The sequence below is a fragment of the Fundulus heteroclitus genome, chromosome 12 (genome assembly GCF_011125445.2).
Source record: "Fundulus heteroclitus isolate FHET01 chromosome 12, MU-UCD_Fhet_4.1, whole genome shotgun sequence".
Lineage (NCBI taxonomy): Eukaryota > Metazoa > Chordata > Actinopteri > Cyprinodontiformes > Fundulidae > Fundulus > Fundulus heteroclitus.
In genome coordinates, this window is record NC_046372.1 from 7,795,803 (window position 1) to 7,820,012 (window position 24,210).

The 24,210-nt window shown below is 39.3% G+C and overlaps 1 protein-coding gene across 1 annotated transcript in view; it reads left to right on the forward strand.

Moving 5' to 3' along the window:
* Positions 1-2,517: 2,517 nt before the first annotated feature.
* The window catches only part of dock8 (dedicator of cytokinesis 8), a gene marked incomplete in the record, with an annotated part of 78,878 nt that continues 57,185 nt past the window's right edge, over positions 2,518-24,210 (forward strand). Inside the window, 2 exon segments of the mRNA XM_036143868.1 lie at positions 2,518-2,776; positions 18,637-18,733. Of these exon segments, the coding sequence (XP_035999761.1) occupies positions 2,724-2,776; positions 18,637-18,733 (150 nt within the window).

Sequence of the window (24,210 nt, forward strand, 5' to 3'; positions counted from 1 at the left end):
ATGCACTGAGAAATGTATGCAACAGAGATAACAGAAGAAATGCAATCTGTGTTAATGATTAAAAGGTAGAATTAAAACTGTGACATACATTTAATTAAAAAAACACAACATAAGATGTATATACTACAGAAGTGAAATGAAAAACTACAGCATATAAATGCATTTCAATCAGTAGAAGATGCAAAAAAAGCCACAAATTTAATTAGCTTAATAAACATTAATTTAGATGAATATCACGTAAAGCTGAAGAAAAACCCCATATTATGTCAAAAACGATACAAGATGGATGTCTTGAGTACTGCCATAATTTCAGTTAATCTATTTTCCTTTGCATTATACAGATTTATGTGTCATTGAAACACTTATTTTGAAAATCTAAGGAGGGGACTTTGCTGGGGCAAATTCTGCTGGCACACCTGTGATAGGTACACAGCTGTGTGAGAGGCATGCCAATTGTGAAGTGTGAGCAAGACGGGTTATAGCCAGAGGAGCTGCTTTGAGTTGGAGGAAGTCAAGGGATGCCAGAGCGTTTGGTTTCCTTATTTCTACTTCTACGCATGGGTCAGCCACCAAGGTATGTTTACATGTTATATAGCTTTGTCTTTGTTTTACTGTCTTGCTGTTACAATGAGTTTATGCTGTGTTTTAGTTTGACAGTGGCACTGTGTGATGCTGTAACAATCAAGACTGTACATCCGAAAATAAAGTTAGAACATTAAGGAGTGAATTCATTTGTATGTTTTAATGTAAAATAATCCACACCTACAAGGTCAGACTTTCTTGTAATCATCAGATGAGTTCTTAGTGAACAGTTCTGCTTTCTAAAGATCTTTACCCTTAACCTAACACTACTCTTGACTGGATAATTTTTTTTTTTTTTAAACGCACACATTTTCAGTAAAAAATCCCTGGGTCTCATATAAAAAGAATTGTGTGCCGCCCATAATTTAAAAAAAATAAAATAAAATTAAAGGTGGAAAACAAAACATGTGAACAGTGTCTGTCTGAAAGTCATGTTTTTAAGAAATGAAAATAAATCCACTATTAAACTAGACACAGCCGAACCAACATTTAAATAAGGGGGCCATATGGGCAGGAAGTCAGTTTGACAATAGTCCCCAGATGTCCACAAGGTCTTATTGTTTTTTTTGTTGGTGGTGGGGGGTTTGTATCAGAATGGTAAAGTCCCTGGCTATTCTATTTCATATTGCCTCTGGAACAAGAGAGAAGTGTATACATCATTGAAAAGAGAGAACATTTGCTCAAGTTCAGTAGTCACATTTTTTTATTTTTTATTTTTTTACAAATAACAGTTTCTATCTTATTTGTAAGTCACTTTGACGTCTCTATTTATGAATTAATCGTGTGTGTGTGTGTGTGTGTGTGTGTGTATATACACACGGGGTTAACTCATGTCTAACTGAGACACTCTAACACACAAATAAAACGTAATCTAATAATTCTGGTTGTCATTGGTTTTACTTATTTTCTTTTGCAACACTTTTTAAATTTTTTTTCATGTTGCTTTTAAACAAGACGGAGCAATAAGTGTCTCTTATGTATTTTTTTTTATTTTTTATTTTATTTTTTTACTTTTTCTTGATATTGATATCCTTTCATGTTTTGTTTTGCAATATATAGGCACATAATGTATAAACTTTGTGTGCCTCTACCTCAAACACAACCCCCAAAAACATTTTGATACACAATATGCCTATTGCAATCGGGGATGCACCGATCTCATTATGTGGCCCGATATTGATATGTGATATGAGTGTTGCTGTTATTGCCAATAACCATCATTTACCGATATCAATTTATATCATATATATTTCCTTACCCATTTGACACAGTGAAAGCCGACCACGCTGCAGGCATTGCTTCAATGCATCAGTTAAAACATCCTGCGATGCGTCACCATCACTGCCTCACGCATAAACAAATACCACATAGCAAATCTCCTCCTGAAAAAGACACAAACAGCAACAAGATGGAAATAAACATCAGTTATCATTTTTTTTTATTTTTTTTTATCATTCATCAGCCTAGTTGTGCTCATGGGACCAATACTGATGAGTTAAAAGGAGAACCACATTGGCGGATACCGATATTGATGCTGATATATTCCGCATCCCTAATTATTAATATATATATTTTTTTGTATCAAAGTAACACAAGCGAATAAACTTAACAAATTAGCCAGTCAAACTAAATAACGACTTTTGCACAACAAAATGTGATGGGGTTGAGGTTAAAATATTAAAATATTCAGATTAAAAATTTGACACTATTAAGTATGGTGAGTGAAGAAGTTGATTTTCTCATTAATGGAAAATATATCCTTTAAATAAATAAAAACAATATAATAAATGCACTGATAAACAAATCATTGAATAAATAAATAACTGCGTGCGCCTGGTAACGCTCCTCTCAGCAGCGAGGGAGCGCCTGTGCCTCACGCGTCCACCCTGTCCCGTCCTCCTCCTCCTCCTCCTCCCTCGCCACTGACTCCCTCTATCTGGCACTCACTCCCTCGACGGGATGCCTCACAGCACATGCGGAAGTTTCCACCCCAGAGAGCCGCTGCCGCTGCTCAGATGAGCCTCTGACAGTTGATCGGTCGGAGGGGGAAGCCGCAGTGACAGCGAGGCGGTGGGCGAGGCGACACGGCCAGGAAGCGCCACCACAGCCGCGGCCGCCCGGACTGGACTTCAGACCCACGCATGGCTTCTCTCAGCAGCGCCGAGCGACGGGCGTTCGCTCTGAAGATCAACAGGTAATAGGAATCAATTTGAATATAAGGAACCCCCCCTCCTGATGGGTTTGGGTCCTTGGAGATAAAAACCGAGGAGTGAACGCTGAAACTGTGCCGAGAAATAATGGGACGGGGCCGTTCGCTCACATAGCCGGGCAGGCAGCCTCATGCTGTGAATGTTGAAGCTGCAGGTTGTTTCTCTTTGCTCCGGAAAAAAAAAAAAAATACAGCCTGGAGGGCTATCAACTTGTCTCCAACTTTACTGGAAGCCTGAGATCTGTTACAACAGGTCTGGTAATGGTGACAGCCATGTTATCTTTCACAAACGCACACATATTTAGTATTTATTCATTTATTATTATTATTATTATTATTATTATTATTATTATTATTATTATTTTATTATTTTAAGGGTTTTATTTTGGCTCAGAGAACGGTTCGGATTTAGGAAGCAAACATTGTGCTTTAAATCCGTCCATGAATATTTTTTTTTCTTTCTTTGCCATTTCCTCTTCTTGACCATGCCGATTCTACAGTTTCTAGTGTGATCATTTCCTGTGGTGTGTGTAAAAGCTCTGGCAGGCCCCTTAGAGCCGGTACAAATCAGGAGGGATGTGTGGTCATAGTTCCTGCTGCGAGGCTGACCAGGTGGGGAGGAAGTATGCATATGTAGTCTATTGTGTCGTGTGCTATGCCTCCTCTGTAGTGAACTTCTATTATCATTAGCTCTGCAGCCAGTCTGGAGCTCCTGTGTTTTTTGTGTGATGCTGCAGAAGTTTGACAGTGCTCCGGAGGTCATTGACGTTGTGAACGCAGGTTTACATTACCTTCGTTTATTGATTCCAGACTTAGAAAATGTCCCCCCCCCCCTCTATGGTCATTTGCAATAGAAGGAACATGCTGCATCTCTGCTGCATTCGCAAACAAATGAGTTTGTCAGCCGTTAGTATGATCTCTATTTTGTTTCCCTATGCGAAGGCCGCAGTGTTACTTGAAATAGCCGGGAGAAATCGTGCTTCTCTGTTTTTTGTGCTGCGCTGTGCAGAGCTGAGCTCAGCGGCTGGGAGATGAGAGGGAAGTTGGGTCAGAGCCTGAATACCGTGATGAGCCAGCATCTGGGCTGGCTGGGAGATGTGGTGCTGTAGCGTTGGATTGCAAGGTGTTTGAGCAGATTTTTTTTTGCCTTGACCGCAGAGTTCCGCCGATTAAAGCCTCGCTGAACCCTTTAAATGCAACACAACTCTGCTGTTTGCACTAGCTACCAGTTAGACCTCCTGTTTGGAGTGATTTTTCTCCAATGTGAGATCAATAAAGCCTGTCTTATCTTATCTTAGGTTCGTTAATGTTTTGTTGTGCTAGAGTTGCTACAGTCTTTAAACAAAATCGGAGTCATCTTTAAGCGTGAGAATTTCAGTGCGCTGCAAAAATAGATATGCCCTTCAAACATTTCTACATTTTTTTTTTTTCTAAGTCAAACATAGATTTGTTTTTTTTTTGTGATTTCATGCAGCAGAGCAATTAAAAAGTCCCACGTATGTGGGGTTCAAGAAGAATTCCTGTTTTAAGTTGTTGTTTTTCCACAAAAGATAAGAAGTGTACCATGCTTTTCTATTCCGCTACCCTGAGTCAACATATGGTACAACCACCTTAAACTCCAGTACAACTGAAAGTCCTCTGGGATAGGTATGTCTCGGATAAAAACATTTAAATACCCTTCGACCAGGCCAGTGGTGTCCAAAGTCAGTCCTCAAGCGCAGGTGTCCTTGATGTTTCAACACAGCTGACCCTAATGAGTGCTTGATTAGCAGGCCTCTGCAGACCTCATTGTCAGACTGAGAAGGTAAATCATTCATTTGAATCAGAAATGTTGGAACAGAGACGGATCTGATAGTGCCTTCCATTTGTCCTCGGTAGTCGGCATTCTTGACCTTCGGGTAAAGTCGGTATTATGAGTCGGAAATTCGGTGCAACAGGATTGTACCCGACTTCGGCATTCGCGATGGCTGCTACTCACGGCACCATTGAGTAAAATCTCATACTTGGACTGTTTGCAACAGCTCTCTATTATTTCTGTGACATTTAGTCAGTCGTACAGGTGCTACCTTTCGGTGTTCATCAGACGGGACGTTCCAGCTCTGTTGATTTGCACAAAATGACGCCGAGAACAGTGCTATTGGGAATGCATTTGGCTTCATAGTTTTGCATGTTAGGCCTAAATAAGTGGAGTTTTTACATTTTTAAAGTCTCCCCATCCATAGCTTGCTGCAAACCTTGAACAAGACCATTCTTCTAGTAATTCTTCCATAGAAGCCAGAGTTGTAAAGTGCATAGTAGCTCTTTTACCTGAGCTGTGGATGTCTGCAGCTCCTCTGAAGTTAGCCCAGGCGGCTTCTCTGATTAATTGTCTCCTTGCTTGGCAGTTCATCCTGAGTAGACTGCCATGTTTGTATAGATTTGTAGTTGTTACCAGACGCTTTTATTTTTCGTAGTGATATATTGAACAGGGCTCTGTGAGTTTTCAAATCTTAGGAGATCATTATTCAACCTTAAAAAAGCATAGCGCAAGTTCCGGGACTTTTTACAGACGTCTGCCCCCTCTGGCGACAAGTTGAAATGACACCGGTGTTGTGCACGTGCGTGAGAGAAGAGGAAAAGCATCTGCCGCTGCGACTGCACAGGTCTTTTGTTTATAGGCATAATGTCGTCTGAGGTAAGGAAGCTATAAATATTGAAGTTAACTTGTGTTCTCTTGCTAATGCATTGATTACGGCGGAAACTCAAAAAAGTAGCCAGGTGAATGAAGATTCGGCCCAAATCAGTCTTTCATGATCTGACTAATCCAGCTTATGGAGGCAACTGTGGTAAATGGAGGATAACTCATATTACATGTGAGGCATCGTAAGAGTATGTAATGGGAAAAAAATAACTTCAAAACTTGCACTATGCACCTTTTAACCTGCTTTAAACTTCTCCAAAACTTCATCTTTGACCTGTCTGCTGTGTTTTTGGTCTTTACCATTCTGTTTTTTTCTAAATTCAACTTCCAAGGCCTCCGCAGAACCGCTGTATTTATTCTGACATTAGTTTACCACATAGACTTATATTTATTATTTGGGTCACCTCTAAATGCAGTTGGTTGCAATGTGTTTTTTTGGGGGGGTATATTGAATATAAAATGGCTTTTAAGAATTTTATTTGTAAAAAAAATTGCGAGTCTTGTTTCTTTCCACTTTCGATTATACACTTATCTGTGTTTACCTGTCGCATAAAATCCAGATAAAATAAACTCTAGTTTGTTGCTGTAACATGACTAATAAGAAAAGGTCTTCTGTAAATGTTTCTTGTCGGAAACAAAGGCCTTAAAACCTAACCTCTATTAGAGAGGGTCAGTAATCTCAGCTGATGGCCACATTCTTAAAACCATCTTATCGATGAGGAAATCTTGAACGTGGACAGGGAGCAGGAGTTGCCTTAGAAATGTAAATTCATTTCAGTCAGGAATGCTGTCTAGAATGTAGCCCCATACGTTTCCTTGTGACCAGAAGGGAGACTCTTTAGTGCAAAGAACCTGGACTAAATATAGTAAAAGATAAAAAACTCTCTGGTAAAGTCCAGAAACAGGCTGAAAACCTGTATGTCAACCTATTCATGGTTCTGCTGTTGCTTAAGCAAGTATCACAGCCAACAGTACTCCATTCCCATTCGATTACTGATCAGGAAGATCAGGATTCCCCCCTGGACCCAGTGGAGGTGGGGGTAGGACAGGAGAACTCCTCGGACAATGTCTCTGACCCAGTGCACGGCGCTGTTACAGCACTGGAGAGCTCCTCTAGTAACCCGCCGCTGTATCCTAAATGTGCAAATAGGTGTTATCATTGAGCTTTTCTCCCTACAGCTGTTAGACTCAATAAGCATCACTCTTCCCAACAAACTGGATAAGCTGTTTACATCCCTTCTTCTCTGACAAAGATTACCATTTAGACAAATAACAGCACAACTGGTACAGTTTTCTTTTATCTTAATACCCCTATGCATTGTTAAAGTAGTTATTCATTACATAGCTTTCTTATATTGTACCTTTGACATTACTGTACAGTCTTTCAGTTTTGTGTTGTTATAGCTTATCATTCACGTGGATCTGTGCTTCCATTTGCTTATCACTGCTGACGCATTTAATTTTCCCCATTAAGGGACAGCTAAGAGATCTCTTCTATTCATTTACTATGTGTACTTTCTCACACTGATAAAGTTGCGTTCTGGCCTCTTTGACCAATGACCCACCAATCAGGCACTTTTTTTTTTTTTTTCTTCCATTGTGTCCGTGAACATAAAACAGGAAAATGGTAACTCTGGCTCTTGTAACATCACTTCCTTCATGGATTTTCTTTTTTTACTGTAAATTTCTTATTGTTTAAGGTAAACCTAACCTTCACCAACTACGAAGGTGCAAAACCAGAAAAAAGAGGCAAAAAATGGTTACTGCAAGAAAAAAACTGACTTTCTTCTGTCTGAATATTATTCTATCACGTCACTAAAATACATTTTTTCACTTACTCTTCATTACAACATTATTTCGGCTCTTTGAGGTTTCTGGGTTTAGTCCCACCTAAGCATTGGGTTCAGTTGGTGTGTTGTCGTGGCGATGATCTACGTTTAGCCGAGCACTAGCGGTCAGACAAGTAGCCGTTTTTTAACCTGATCTCACGGTGAATTAGCTGCCGTACTAAATGTTTACCATTTATTGTAGTGTTCATTGTCTTACAACTCTCCCAGATTAACAGGGTAGTCCGGGATTGACATATGGCTGTGACGTATGCCTGTGACATACGTTTTCTTTCTGTTTTGCTAGAATTGGTTTTAAACTGTACGACTTGGGGTCAACCATTTTGTGTAACCTACCACAAGCTTCTCCGAAAAGTTTGCTGGAGGTGTGACCCATTCCTCCTGAGGAAACTGGTGCAAGTGAGTCAGGTTTATTGGCCACCTGGCTCATAAACACCTTTTCAGAACAGCCTACAAATTTTCTATGGGACGGAGAATAAGGGCTTTGTGATGGCCAATTCAGAACCTTGACTTTGTCGTCTTTAGGCCAATTTGCATCTAATTTGACCGTGGTCTTAGCATAATTGTTTATTTTGAAGACCCCTTCCTGCTCCAGGCTCAGTTTACCAAGATTTAAAGCTGTGGCTGGTAATCCTGTTCAGAATCACTTTTAGTCATACCCTTCCATCCAGATAGAAGTAAATACATTATGATTGCAGAAAAAGGAGGTTAAAAAATTAGATCTCTGTGAATGCCGCAGGCCTGTAAAAACTCTGACCGGTGTTGGCCGTTCATTGTAGCTTCGCTGCTCTCGCTGTATACTTTGAAAATGGCGGAGAGTCGCAAGAAGCAAACCACGCACAGGTTTATAAGAAGAAGAAGAAGGCCTAAGTAGAACAAAATAAGACCAGAGTGGATTTGGGAGATTTTTTTCATATGATACGCCTGAGGAGCGGAAAAGCAGGTAACACGGTGTTGGGCGTGAGCAGTTATTCAAAAAGAAACTTGCGTTTCTTACTTGCATTTCCGGGAAAATCGCCGACTTTACCTTTTAACCCTGTTGATGTCTTGAGACCCTGCTTTGGTATTTCCGTAGAGCGATGCTTCCGTAAGATGCCATCTTTTATTAAACTTCACCTGTAACTTCTGCACCCACAACATGATGCTGCCACTTCCGTATATCACAGTTGGGATGGCGTTTGAAGGCTTGCAAATTTTCCCCTGTTTCCTCTAAACGGAACAATGATCAGTTATGTCCTAACACTTTGATATTTGTTTCATCGGCCCATAGGACATGTCTTCAAATGTAAGGGTTTTGTCCCTGAGTGCATTTGTAAACTGTAATCTGGGATTTTCTTTCAAACCATGTTGGTAAATGGCTGATTTTACTGCGGGTAATGACACTCTCTTACCAGCCAGCATCTACACCAGGTTTTGGGGTGGATGTTGTACATATTCGCAGCGTATGATTTCCATGAATTCCCATTGGGTACATACTTGCACGTAATTGCCTGAACAGATGAAAGCAACACCTTCAGGCATCTGGGAATGGTACCCGGGGATCAGCCAGACTTGTGGAGCTCCGCCGTTCTTTTCATGATATCTGGATGACTGTGTTTAGTCCATGATGTCACACAAGGAACCAATGTGTCAAAATGCATCTGCAGGTGTGGCTCCATTTAGCTCAAATTATGTGAATTCCCCCTTTAGGCGCTTAAAAAAAAAAAAGACATTCCTTACAGAGGCATATTTCATATACTTGTCTGATGTAAGTGAAGGAAATAAAAAATGTCATCGTTTAATTATAGGTTTCGAGTGTATTGGCCTGAAAGCGGCTCAATACAGGGATAAACAAAAGGGAAGTTGGAGAATCACATTAGTCTGCCACAAACATCTGGACAAAGAGGAACATTGGCCACAGTTTAGAATTTTTTTTTTTTTAGCACAGTAAGTAGAAAAAGTTTTTGCTTCTCTCGTGCACTAATAAATGTTTCCAGACGTGGTTTTTGTTGTACTTATCAGGCTGAGACAACCTTTTGTTTATGCACCCCATAAATATTCTATAGTCTCGGGAGCCCCTCCTTCCCTCCGCGTCTTTTTATCAGCACGGCGTGTGTGAAGGAAATCCTGCAAACTGAGAACACATCATCACTCACTGCTTTCACTTCACTTTTTTTCAGTTTTGGGACAGGAAATGTGTTTCTGCGTACAGGCACCTAAAAAGGGGAATGGAGAAGAAGTTTGACCGTTAACGCATGCAAAGCCTTCGTGATGCGGGGGGGGGGGGGGGGGGGGGGCGAGTTTAACTGGATAAAGCAGTAAATATTTTATAATCTTAATTTGAACTGGGTCTGATTTAAGAGCATATGGGAACAGGTGTGAGGACAGCTGTGGGTATGCAGCCTCTATTGTTCAATACGCCTAAGTGGAGAGGGGGTTCTGGATTGAGTTTCATTTGATTTCCTCTGGGTTTTCAGCAGATGTCATCTGTTGACCATCAGGTCTGCTTGGCGGGCCGCTGTGGGACTTTCTGTGAAAAAGACACACCTTCAAATCTGACTAACTTTAGACCAAAGGCCTCCAAATTCTGCCTTTTTTTAGTTTTCACGAAAGTCTCTTTTGGGGCCTGGTTTTCACTTGAAGCCTACTCCGACACAATTCCTGCTAAATGATGGCTATGTTTTTGCGTGCCTCCCTTTTGAGAGGAAGTTGAGTCGTGATGTTGCTGATAGCAGTCAGGCCCATTAAGTCTGGAGACACATGATAGTATGAGACGCACAGAGGGGGCATCCCTTTGGTCCTCTCGCTTGTCTCGCTGTGGATATCACTCTGCTTTTCTTCATCTTCTGCATTTCCTTCTCGGCTTGGATTAAAAAGGAGGGAGCTGTGATTATAAGAAGACGGCTTTTAAGCTCCAGGAAAACACACCTCTTGTAAACAAACTTCAAGTTATGATGACTGCATACAATTTCCCCCAGGACTTTTGTCATTTGGAGTAAAATCTTTAAATTTATCTTAGACATTATCTATATTTTAGGATTCATCAGCAAGCAGCAGGAGCCCTCCCCAAAACTGTTATTCTTTCCGCATTAAAAGGCTGCAGTGCATGAAGTTGTGAAGATTCTCTCTTTTGTTTTATTTTCAAGATAATTGGAAGCAAGAAAAAGTCAAAATTATATAAAACAATTTATTGATGTGCACCTTTTTTAAGTTAATACAGTAACATTAAATTACTAAACAAAACCTATACTTTAAAAAAGCAAACTAATAAATCAAATAATGAAAATAAATAGACATAAACCTTTCAGCCACTTTTTATAATAACTTTAGAGGGAAATTACAGGAACGTCTTATATTGAGTCAGGTTTACAGATAATTGAAAACAAAAAAGTAGCATAGTTGGATGAATGAATCTATATTTGAAAAAAAAAGCTAAATTGATAAAAAGAAATGTATAAAATGAAATTAATTTAAATCATAAAGGACCAACTTCTTAAATGTTTCATTCTATTCTGAAAGCAAAAAAAGAGAGAAATAGCACAAAACACAGGCCTGATGAATAAAGGTCTATATAGAATAAAAAAAAAACATTTTAAAGATAACAAAACGAACAAATTAAATACACAAAACTGAAAATGTGTCAATCAAAACTAAAATAACATAAACTATTAGTTGAGTAAAATAATTACATCACCATTATTCTGATTTTGATGTTACATGTTTAAGAAGTGTCGGCACACTATTGTATATTTCTCGTTTGTTTGTTGACCGTTTCTTTTTATGTTTAGACCAGGCCATGGGCTTCAATTTCTGCATGAGTGTATAGGGTACAGTTTAGAGTTTATCATTGCAGGGTACAATCAGACCCATACGACCCTTATCTTCAGTTCCAAAGTACGAGAGAAAAGCTTTGGAATACATCTCTTGAATGCTCTTATTATATAATAGCCATGATGTGTGAATTTTGGATTGTCTCACCTTCTCCATGATTGAAATGCATTGTGATTAAATTTGACTTGTGGCTTTAGGTGGATGGACTCTATGGATGACCTTAATCTGTGGCAGATAATGCTTTGCACATGGACGAAGAAATTAGTCCTTTAACGCTGCGAAAAGAAGAAGGTTTAAGTCGTGCTCCCACGTAGGCTTACATTTTTCACTCGGGGTGTGTTTTATACCTCTCCTCCTGTCATAAATATTGCCTATTAGGGGCCTGTGTGAATGGAGTGGTTTAAGAAGTATGCTAAATGTGTCTGTATTTAGTGCCTCAGGGAAACTGGAAATGTGAACGCAAGATCATATCTGATTCATAAGTGCTTAAACAAGTAGGAATAGGAGGCGGTTGGATGCAGAAAAAAACAAGTTTCAAAGCAACACCTTTGAAATTTACAGACGGTTTATTAAAGAAAAGTCAGGACTAACAACGATGGTTCACATTAAGTTTAATGAACAGTTTGGGAATGAGGCCAGAAAGGCTGGCAGGAGCTCATCATATTCACACAGAGCAAGCTTAGGCCTGCCATGTGTGGCTCTCAGCCCGTTTTCTACACAAATACATAACGGACGGTTTTACACCCAGAACATATGCTATGAGATGAGACTGGAATGGACAAATTTCATAGAGATTATATAAAACTCACAGCTTCAGTGAGGGATGATCATTGAAGGAAATTCTTCCCCAGTCTCGTGCAAATATCGTCATGTCACAGGATTGGATTTCGCAATCAGTTTTTTTTTTTTTTTGCCAGTAGTGGTCTTTATTTGACAGTAAGCTGACAGGAAATGGGGTTGAGAGAGAGAGAGCGAAGACATGCGACAAAGGTCCACAAGCCATGACTTTAACCCGGGATGGCCGCATCGAGGACCGAGGCTTCCGAACATGGCTCGCGTGCTCCACCCCTGCGGCAACGCCACGGCAACAAACGGGTTCTTAAATATAATAACTTTGCAGTTTGAAGCTTAGCTAAACTGCCGGCAGATCGAGGGCAAGTCTACTTGTCATCAACATTTCACCTAAAAGCTGTTGTTACATTTGATTTACAAATGCATCCAATTGCATTTCTACATGATCTGAATAGACTCAAATTGAAATTGTCTTTTAGGTCTGGATAATTATTAGGAAAAACAACGGAGCTTGATGTTTGTCATCTGATGAGCAATAGCACCAGTTTGCGATCAATGGTTGATCATACACCTGACTAAAATCCTACAAAGTTCCCAAGTTTTTGCAAGTGTACCTATAATGGCCAAAACACACTGGATCCGATTTGGCATCCGATCCGACTAAAAATTGGGTCATGCATCCGTAACAAGTAGAATTAGGCCTGGACAATAAAACAGTAACAATATATATCACGATAGACCCCTGATCAATATCAACAGAAAATATGTCCGATAAAATGATCTATAATTTCACTGAACTCCGATCCAGAACTGTATGACATTCTGGGGGATGTAGGCAGAGGAAAGGATTTAGACTCTCAACTTCTCACGGCCAAGCTAAGCTAAAGGATATGTTTAAAAAGAGTTAGGGCTGCAATTTAAATTCAGACTTTTCCTTGGTCCTTATTTCAAATGGGTAAAAAAAAAAAAATAATAGATCAATAATTATCGATATTGATTGATGCGAAAGACTTATATGGTGATAGATTTTTCAGTATATAGCACAACCCTAAGTAGAATGCATTGAATTGAATGGGACCCGTTGCGCTTCTACGCAACTGACTGTCCGACCAAGATAAACCAGAAGTGTATTTTTGTTGGACCTATGCATCAATTTGACGGTCAAGTCATGAGTCGGACTAAAGTGAAACACGGTGGTAAAAGTAAAACGAGTAAAATGCATCCACTTAGTGGAAAAATCTTTTTGTTTTTTCATCTTCTACCCATGGTAGGAGCCCAAATGTACTGGAAAAAAGTGAAAAGGTGATCTTCTTTGAGCTTGTTCAGGCAGCTACTGCAGCTTTGTGATTACTGCCACACTGGATCGTGTTTATGCTGTCGGGATTTTCGGGAAACTCTTGCGTGAATACTCAGTATCGCGAGTCCAGTGGTCCGTAGAGGGAGCCTCTAGTCGGAGCCTGTGTGTTCTAAAGAAATCGGACTGGAGCATGAACCGTCGGACGCATCCGCCGTGTTCGGGCCTTCAAAATGAATGCCGGTTTGACGGGTAGTGCCATCAATTATTGATGTGATTTTAAGCTTTCTCTTACTCGCTCACTTTGCATTTTGCAAATAGATAGAAATAAAATCTGAATTTATACTTCTGAAAGCATTCTTAGTATACAGCATTTTTTTTTATCCTTGCCTATAACTTGAAGTGTTTTCTGATGTGTCCGATTTGTTCAATGTTTATTATTATAGCGATGGAGCGCGCAATTTAGGGAGTGACAATACTACTATTTTCAGAGATCTAAGACCTAGATTTGTGTGTTTTGATGAGGTTTAAAACCCCAGGAGCAGCTTTTTCAGACCAAAGTGGTTAGCTTGAAAAAAAAAACAGTTTTTCACTTGGCAGTGGGTTAAAGCCTTATTCACAGAGCTCATGGACCTTTTGTCCTGTCATCCAAAAGCTGCACATATACCGCTGATGGTCAAAAACTACTTCACTTGAAGTCTTGACTCTGGGTTTGGTCCCTCGTAAGAACTTGTGATTTTTTCCAGACGTTTTGCTACAGGCCGTTTTTTCATTTTTTTGTTTTCTTTTTGGTAAAATGAGTAAATCCAAAGCTGTTGTTTTTATCCTCTTGACTGGAGCTTAGGTTTAATGTGACAAAAGATGCCCTGGGAGAGGCCCGCTGAAGAGAGAGACAGATGTTGCCTGCTGTCACACGCTGTTTGCTTACCAGGGGTAAAATAATGTCAGCTTGGTTCCACTGGCAAGAGCTGATTACAGTTTTCATTCCCTGGTCTTTTTATAGATAGGCCCCTAATGTCAGTCATTGTTTGCAACCTAACAATCTCCCTTGTGCATGCCAGCAAGATTTTGTCCCTACAAATTACACTTTTTGTACATGGCTTTGAATTGTAGCTTGAATCATTCTGGTTTCTGCAGCGCTGATGAAGCATGCAGAAGGAAATTAATGCCACTGTGGTAAGGTTAGTATATTCTCAAAATGTCTTCTAAGGGAGTCATATCCTAAGCTGTTTTTTCAGACTTTTTAATTTCTTTTTAATATATGTTCCGTTTAAGCACTAAAGAACAAGTCAGTGTTCAGAAAGTGCTTTTCTTTGTCTCAAGGTCTTTTGCCTAACAGAACTGACCAGAAATAAAAAACATGTTTAAAAAACTAGATTTAAATCAGGATCTGATTAGTTCTAATAGAATCTAGCAGATTCAAAATGCAAAGAATAACTGGTATGACCAAATATTAGCTGTGTTGGGCACAAGTCAAAAATGACTTGACGCCCTCTTAAATTTTAGTTTCCATCCTAACGCCTCTTTAGGCTCCCTAGACTAGGGAGCCTACAACCCGCAGAGCGATTTTTTTGCCCTCGGTCCAGCTAAACAAATTTTGTTTAGAGCCACAAAAGTTACACATCTCTTTGAAACAAGAGCTTGTTTTTATAGTATACTATAGGAAATTTGTTTACATTTTTTTTAATTAAAGATGAAGTTTAATACATTTTCTTCAATTGGACATTTCATTTTTATAACAAATGGCATCCAAATGATGAAAAAGCAAGTCGTTTGCAGCCTATTGACAAAAAGATACTTTACTATGCTATAGTAAAATATTCTATACACCATTAGTTTCTTTCTTTCTTTCTGGAAATGTTATGCATGTATTGCAGAAATAATGCATCCTAAAGCTAGCAATTTTTATTTACCTTTACATTTAGAAACATTGACCAATTTTTTTTTTTCTGTAGAGCCACAGGTTGCAGATCCCTGCCCTAGTTCTGTAGAGCCACAGGTTGCAGATCCCTGCCCTAGCAGTGCTCTGCAAAATAGTATTCACATCCCTTAAACTTTTAAACGCATGTTGACGTTACAATCACAAGCATAACGTATTTGATTTGTAATTTATGATAGACCAACAAGGTGTGTGAATACGTTTGTAAAAAAAAACCCTGCATGGAATCTGACTTGATGCACCATGACTCCGAGCATTCGTGTTAGAAATCAGAAGCTTAGGCGGTAGGTATGAGGTGAGACATAAATGAGCTCCAGACACCATCAGTAGACCGTCTGCAATTGCGCAAGACGCCGACATGCTGCTCCAATAAACCAGTTGAGTGACCAGCAGGACTGTGGCCACCAGTCGGGTTGTAAGACTCCATGCACATGTTTATGGTAATCAGGTCTGATGGTTTCAAAGCAACTTTTTTGCACAAGTAGTGGCTGCACAGCGTCATTGTTGATCCTTGCAATAACTGCAGTGCAACGAGGCATTCCTGCGGCAGTGTGTGGAAGCAGCTACGTGTGTATGCATGTGTGTAATGTGCTCGGTTGCTTTATGATGCCATTATGATGTCATTTTGGGGATATGTCTCGAGTTGACTCCACAGACGTGTAACCAGTGCTACTTTGCAGAACTGCTTTGCTAAAGCTTGTGTTTAATCTTTTCATTTTAGGTTGTTTTTTTTTTTCACTGACTGTGTGGTTATGCGTTAGAATAAATGCTACTGCCCTGCTGGACTTTGGTCTTTGTGTAGATTTGTTTACACACTTCCTTGACCTTACTGTTCTGACTCAGCTTGTTATATGATTTATAGGGACGGCGGAACAGGAAAGGAACACCTTCAGTGATGGTTCAGCACTTGTATTGTGCAAACAAATATGCAGAGAAACTTAATACAAGCAATATTTGCTCCTTTTTAGAACAATGTGCCTGTATCTGAATGAAGCTGAATTCCTGACGTCACTGCAGCCATGTTGGTTTTGGTGGTCTGATAATCTTTCCTAACATTCTGTTGCTTCTGGTTTGTGGAGATAATTTGCAACAGTTATGTTGCGACAGTCTTAACGAACTCGTGAGACTGACCACAGGGAAAGCAGCCAGCAGCGTGACCCCATTTGCTCAAGTCCTTGCTCTTTCAATCGTTGCCATGTGGAAATATCACAATAAACAGTTTCTGACACTTGAACACGACGAGACACATATCAAACCTTCATACACATGCTTGGACAGATGATTTATGTTATTTAGATAACACAAAGGATTTGTTGTGCAAGTTTTGGTCTGGCTCCAGTGGTATTGTAGATTTATTAAAAAGAAAATGTCTATGAACTCGCTCTGTGGAGATGGAATGTGAGGAACAAACTGGGGCACTGTCTCCCAGTTCTTGTTCTCCCCTCTTTCTTTAGGGGTAGCTTTAGGAAAGCACAGGCAAACGCTGTCTGCCCAGCATCTCCTAATAATCCTTTTATCTCTCTGTCATGTTGATTTTCCTGCCTGGTCTGACCCTTAAATCAGAACGCCACCATCTCTTCCAAAGCTGGTTTATTTTCAACTTGACAAAGCTTTTCACTGTCAGTGGAAATGTGCTAGTGGAAACAAAAGCACACATAGCCAACTCTAAAATCGCTGCAGTCCAGTGTCTATTAGAGCAATGTTGCATCTTTTTATTATTTGAAGATGCATTCTTGCATAAGGAAATGTTTGATGCTTTCAGTAGATTTTTGGAACATCTGTGTCTGTATGAATCAAAATGCTCCAATCTGTGATTTTTGTAGCCAGTTTTTGATAATTTATGTATCTATTATTTATTTCCATCTATGACCTGCTGATTTAGATTTTTTTGGCCTGTTCCCGTTTTGTTTTAACAATTACAAATAATAACTGAATACTTTTTTGGTGCACTCTCTTAATAAAAGTCTAAAGTAAAATGAAACAATAATTTTCCCTAAGCAGAGTTTGAAGTAACAATAATGTGTAAGAAATAACACTTTTTTTCCACCACAAAATTTTTAGATATGCTGTCCAATTCTTAAGGTTAAGGGACTGTTTACCCTCTACCAAGCAGATTATAGCTTACTAAAGTTTTCTTTTTTGCATACTGACAATCTAACATGTATCTTATCACCTAAAATGCTGTTTTACTTCAAGATTATCTCTAAATAATAGTTGTTTGCCACTTTTTTAACAGGAAACTTTTTAACCGGAAAAAGCTCAGATTTGCTGTTGTGTATTATATTGTTTAAACATGTCATTCATTTATTGTAACACTAAATGAGTCATTAGAACCCTTTCATTGATTGGCCCCTGAAATTTATATTGAGACTTCAGGTAACATCACACTATGTAAAAGAGATCAGTTGGTGTTACTCAGCTCTGCAGGTTCACAGAATTTCACTAATATTGCAGAGCAAACCCAATATGATTGCAAAGTTGCAATTTTGAACTGTCTTTACTGAGAGTTTCCACATTTCAAGCAGAAAAATAAGATTCCTCTCAGGACCATGGCCAAGTAACTCGCCAGAACTGATACTGGTGTTATATTTAGTGGTTTAAAACTCACAATATACAAAAATAATAACAATGATGATGATGATTCTCAAGGATCTTAAATGCTAATTTGTGTTACACATAAGTTATGTTTTTGAGTTTAACATTAAAAATATAAAAAAAAAACATTTATATAAAGTGAGTCACTAAAGTTGTTAAAGATGGCGTACAGTAAAAATATAATTTATAAGGAAATTTTAAAATTACATAATTTGGGGTAATCATTTAAAAGTGGGATGCAAAATTCAGTTTTTAAGTACAGGATGATTTGTTATTCAAGGGTCATATAGCAACCCTATCTTTAGCATCTTACAGTAGCGATTAGCACAGTTAGCAGGGTTAGCATTACTAGCCGCAGTTTCTGTGTTGTATATTCCCTGTGGAAACTTACCTAAAGTTTAAGAAAAATTCAAAAGACTGCTAATATTTCATACTCCATCTTGTGCAATAACAGGATTGGACTGTTTCAACACATAACATAGAGCAATATTACTGAAAACATTTAGCTTTCCGTTATCTGCTGACATGGTGTTCCCTTATGTGGCAGCCTGAATGAACAGTTGACAACTCATTGTAAAAAATAAAATTATATCCGCCTTTGTAGAAGCTTCTTAAGACTTTTTGTTGCTTCCTCTGACCTTTTTTTTTCTCCAAACACTTCACTGATGTTGAAGATCTTCACTCCGTAAAAACCTCCAAACCAAAAGTGTTGCTAATCGGAATAAGATCAGATTTTTAGTTTCTGTTCAGAGGCGGTCAAGAGTCAAAACATCTGATTATGGTCACAGGCTGATTTATCTGGACATCTCTACCACAAATGACAGTTTCCTTTTTTCTATCTTATGATTGCAACAACTTACAAATATCTGTTTCTAACTCTTATTCCAGGTACTCTTCTGCAGAGATCAGAAGAAACTTCAGTGGGAGTGGCTTATATCACAGCCGATCCAACTCCACTTCTTCGCCCACAACCTACGTCAGTGTGGTAAGTTTCCTTCTTTAGCAAAAAAATGCATTAGTGTTTTTTATTCAGACCTGTTTATTCTGCAGGTAATGTCCTGTATCATTATCAATATCTGTGCTTTTCATATATCCAGCTAACCCTGAGGTAGCATAGCCACATGTAAGTGTATAGAATGAATTAAACGCAATAAAACTGATCTTTCACGGATGCTTTCAGTTATTTTTTCCCCAGCTATTTCAAATGAAATGTAAGGATCAAGGCATTCAAATGCTGAAAATTTTCATCCCTAAAATCTCCTGTAATGGTGTGAAGGTTTGCAGAAATCTTTCCCCTGATGCACCACTCGTAACAGCTTTAGTGTTTGTAAGCATATCATCCTCACATCCTCTTTACTCTCATTAGTCTGACTCAGTGCAGTGTCTAGTCTTGGAGATAATACTTTGAGTCTTAGAAAAACTGCAACTAGACAATGCCTCGGCAATATGCATCTTCATGGTGGTTGGGACAGGTGTGTCAAATAGGAAAACGATGTAATCAAAAAGTTGATTTATTCCAGTAATTCAACCCAAAATGTTAAACATGCATATTAAACGGTATTATTACAGACGGGGTGATATGTTTCAGCTGTTTGTTTATTTGGATGTTTATGGCTTAAAGCCGATGATTGCCCAAAATTTGGTTTCTCAGAAGGTAAAATATTTACTAAGACTAATGTAACAAACATATTGAGAAATGCTTTATGGCCTAAACAAACACGAGGCAAAGTTGTTTGTTGTTCGGCAAACAGCCACTAACACCCCTCAGAAGGAGGGTAAGCCTCGAAAAGCTCTTGCTAAAGAAGCTGGCTGTTCACAGAGTGCTACAGCCAGACATATTAATGGAAAGTTGAATGGAAGAACTAATGTGGCAGAAAACTGTGCACAAACAACAGGGATAACTGCAGCATTGAGCGGATTGTGAAGCAAAGCTCTGTTAAGAGTTTAGAGAAGATTCACGAGATGTGGATTGCAGCTGCAGTCGGAGATTCTGCTCTGCATCAGTGTATTATTTGTCTCTGAACCTGAGGCTTCAGGGAACCTGGACCAGAGAGGAGAAAGCACTACTAAGTGAATCAAAGTCCTCTTTTTGGATGAAGGTAGATGTCGCTCCCATCTAAGGCTACGTTCACACTGCAGCCTGCAGTGGCCCAATTCCGATTTTTTTTTTTTTTTTTTTTTTTTTTTTTTTTTTTTTTTTTTTTTTTTGCCCATATGCGACCTATATCTGATCTTTTTATGACAGTCTGAACAACACAGATCGGATTTTTTCCAATGCGACCCAGGCCACTTGGATATGTGGTCCTGAATCCGATACATATCTGATCTTTTCAAATGCGACCTGTGTCTGTACGGCCGGGTCGCATTTATCCGACCTGTACGTCACCGATAATCGACAAATGTCACTATTCTGCGTCCTGCTATGCAGAAGCAGGAAGAAAGACGACACCCATAGCGGACTACAACGAGGAGAGCAGTCAATGGACGGAAAGCTGCGGTTAGAAAATAAATTAATGACCTCAAAATGCGCGCCAGCACTATAATCCATGTTTACTTCCGCAAACACTGAGAACGCTTGCTACATGTGACGTCATTGCGTCCTCAAGTGCGCTTGCGGTACACTTAGGTTGAACGCATTCAGTTCACACAGGAGATCACATACAAGTCGCATATATTTGGAAATGTGAACGACCACGCAAAAAAATCCGATTTCACTAAAAAAAAATCGGAATTGAGCATTAATACCTGCAGTGTGAACGTAGCCTAAGAGAGCAACATTCCTGATAGAAGCAAAATTTAAGCTGCTTAAGACTCGGAGTGAAGTTTTTACACTCCCTCGTGGCTGGTTTGGGTAGGCGGGTCATCTCCTGGTGTTTTTTTTCTCGCTGATATTTTGGCTTTCAGCTGTAAGCCATGGTTATTAAAAATATCAAGGATAAATGATTAAAGATATATCACATTGTGTGTAAGAAATCTGCACGAGTTTCAGTTTCTAAACTGAATTACTGAAGTCTAGGAACTTTTTGGTATTATTGTTTGTCATTGAGATGCATCACCTTCAAAAATACGTTATTCCTAATAGGGCTGTATGATGTTTGACTAAAATATATTGCAATTTCAAAATTGCAATATATTTCAACCATAATGCGATTCAATTTAAACATTTCTCTGCGTTAACCACAAGCACCAAAATGGCATGTAGATAAAGATGTTTGTAAACGAGGACTATTTAAAACAAGAAATTTTTTTCTTTTATTCTTATTCAAGAGAATAGCTTTTAATTGAGTTGGACATCAATCCTTGTTGAACATAAAGTGCAACCAACAAACAACTCTATATATTAAACAGTTTGACCGCTACTTAATGCTATGGTGAGATTCCTGAAATTTTCTGGTAAAGAAAACTATGATTATATTAACTCTAAAACAAATAATACAATTACATTATCTCACTGCTGCAACTCTCTTCTGTCCCATGTGGGGGCAAACCCATTTTAAACATATTACTGACACCTAAAGGACGCTACTTCTCCATTAATTGTTACGTTACCAAAAATTGCAGACCTCTGCTATTTGGAAATTGCGATTGTTAAAATTGCGATTATAATGCAAATGTGATTAATAGTCCAGCCCTAATTTCTAAACATAGTTCAGAAAACACTGGATCTCTTTCTGCAGAGAGGCGAATAGTATCATTGCAGGTTGGAACCTAGCAGGTTGTTATCATAGTCGTTTCTCTTCAGAGCAAACAGACAGATTGATGTAGCCTAATCCTGCAACCTGATTGGTTCCCACAGTACGCTTCAAGTCTTTCACCCCTTGACTTCCTGTCTCTGCCTTCCAGTTTTTTATATTCCACTTCCTTCATTTCTTTTTTATACTCTCGGTTTTTCCTCTCATTTCATCCTGCTCCGCTGTGCTACATTTTTTGTCACTCAAAAGTTTGCTAAAGCTCTTAAGTGCTAAGTCTCCTGACCTATCTGTAGCGTGTTATACGTCTCTGGTTTTGATCCTTGAGCTTCTCAGCTGACATGGTTTCAGTTGCGCTACTTAGGCCGTTCACCCCACTCCTCCCCATCCACCTGCTGGCATCCAAGACTGTTAATCTGTAACCTGCTTGGGAAGTGGGTCAGCGCCTTGGCTGCTGACAGCCGCTGGTTGGGGCTGTTTACCTTGCAGCTTATTTGGGGGGTGGTGGGGTTTAATATGTCCAGATTTGGGATGCGGCAGAGAGGTTTTAATGCTATAATCCCCGGGATGGAAGTTTTCCAGTTATTCAGCAGTGAAAGCTCAAGGATGAGTGAGGGATATTCGCTGTTGCAGTTGTGTTCTGGATTCTGCGTGCTGCTGGTTGAGTGTTATTCTAGTTTTGCTGCAAAAAGGAAGGGATTAAACGAAAAGCTTTGCATGATTTTTGTGCGCCGCCTGCGTTTGTGCGCCTGTGCAATCCGTCCCCGGTGTTGAAACACTGGTTGATGAAGGGGGGGGCGCCTCGGTGATGTCACTTCCTGCAAAGTGTCTGTGGTTTCAAAGCATGTTCAAGTTTTTAGGCTGAATTTAAGTTGATTGAAAGCTCCTCCTTGGCTCCAACTGGTCCTGATGTTGATTGTTCCCCCCCCACCCCTACAATCTCCTGTAGTTTTCATCTTCTAGGAACGAGGGGATGAGTTTAAAGAGGATCCGTAGACTGGCTTGTGGTTCGGTTTCAGTTGAAGGCAATCAGCGTCAGTAGAAACGAACAGTAGTACAGGTTCCCATATCCGGACTGCGCCATTTTGTACACTTCCTCTTTATGGTGGCACTTTTCAGTTGTGAGCAGGGTAAGTCCAATATATCTGTTTGAGCTGTGCAAGTACAAACTGAGACTTTGAAATTAGGTTAATTTGCCCGAATGGTCAGGTTCCTCGTGGCTGTACATCTTTAAGATGCTGCTTGACTAGAGTTCCTGCGGTGCTTGCAGTTTCATCCTGCTTGACACAGTGGACTGTAACGGTAAAGTGTTGGAAGATTCGTTCATATGTGACGTGCACTGAATATGTTTGAATCAGAGGATCTATTGTGTAAAGATCTTGTGGCAATTTTTATCTTTTATCTCAACATGTAAGGATACGTACGTTTTCAACGCATTTTATCTGTATGATCTGCTTTAAAGAAGATTCTGCTTAAATATAATCATCATCACTGAGAGCTGGTTAAATGCTTAAGTTTTCCACTCTCCCTTCTGTTAACTGCAGAGCACCATGCACTGATCAGAGGCATGCATGCATTTGCATTCATTTATTTTTTTGAGTTCATGCTCTTCCCTAAAATACAAAGAGGCTTTGCTATGATGATTGTTTCAGCCCTGAGTCAGACTGCCAAATATGGGATTTCGTTGAGGGTTCACACTATGTCTGCAGAATTCAGGCACTTCACCTGAGTACACAACTGCTTAGGTTTTGTATTCCCTTTTTTTTGTCGCTACTATTTTGTTGCTTACCAGCACAGGTGCTCGTGTGATTGGTTGTGCAAGAAAAAAAAAGAAAAAAAAAAAAAAGCGCTTAAGGATGCCCCGATGTGCAAAAACATGTCTGCAGGGAGACGGAATTTGCTCTGCCTAGTTGCGTAGAACAATGAGTCATGTTGTTGCTGCAGATTTCCCCACCTCTTCTCTGTGCACATACTGCTCATGGGTTTGCATGATATCTGCTGTAATACCTCTGTACTTTTCTTCTTTTTTTTGTCCTCCTTGCACATACTGTTTAAAAAAAATACTCTTTGCTAAACCCATGCAGTAATGAAGCCTCAATTCTCTTTGCTCTAAATATTCATATGCAATCATAGTGTCTCTTTTTGCATTGTGCATTGCCTATGTAAACTATTTTCAGCATTTGAAACGAGAATATTGTATATGTTTGTAAGGTTTCTGTAGCTGGTTAACAGATTGGAAATCTGCCCAGTTTACTGTTTCTTTCCTTCGACACCTGCATTATGTAGGTTCCTCTTTATACCAGCATAACCAGCTTATCCTGACTAAGCTGCCCCTTCTAGTCAGTTACAATTGTTATTATTAGTTTCTTGATAGTAAAATGCTCACACAACGCACCCATGTTGGGGATTTGTTGTATTGAGGAGTTTAACTACAGGCAGGACTGCACTTTTCGCTGTGTGTTGAGATAATTATAGATTTCCTTTTGATCCGTGTGTGCAGAGTGTGGGATTTTAGAGTTTCTGTCTAAAAATAGTTTTACCACGAGCAGAAAAGGCCCCGCTGTCTGATAAAAGCCAGTTGGTTCCAGGTGCTATTTATGTCTGAGCTTGTGTCTTTTGTTCCTAGACAGGTATGAGCTATTAGAAAATAGTCGTGATTCAACATGTTTGCTCCTGATTTTGTAACCGAGTCAGGACCATTTTCTTTTATTATTATTATTATTATTATTATTATTATTATTATTATTATTATAGTGCTTTTCAAAAGTATTCA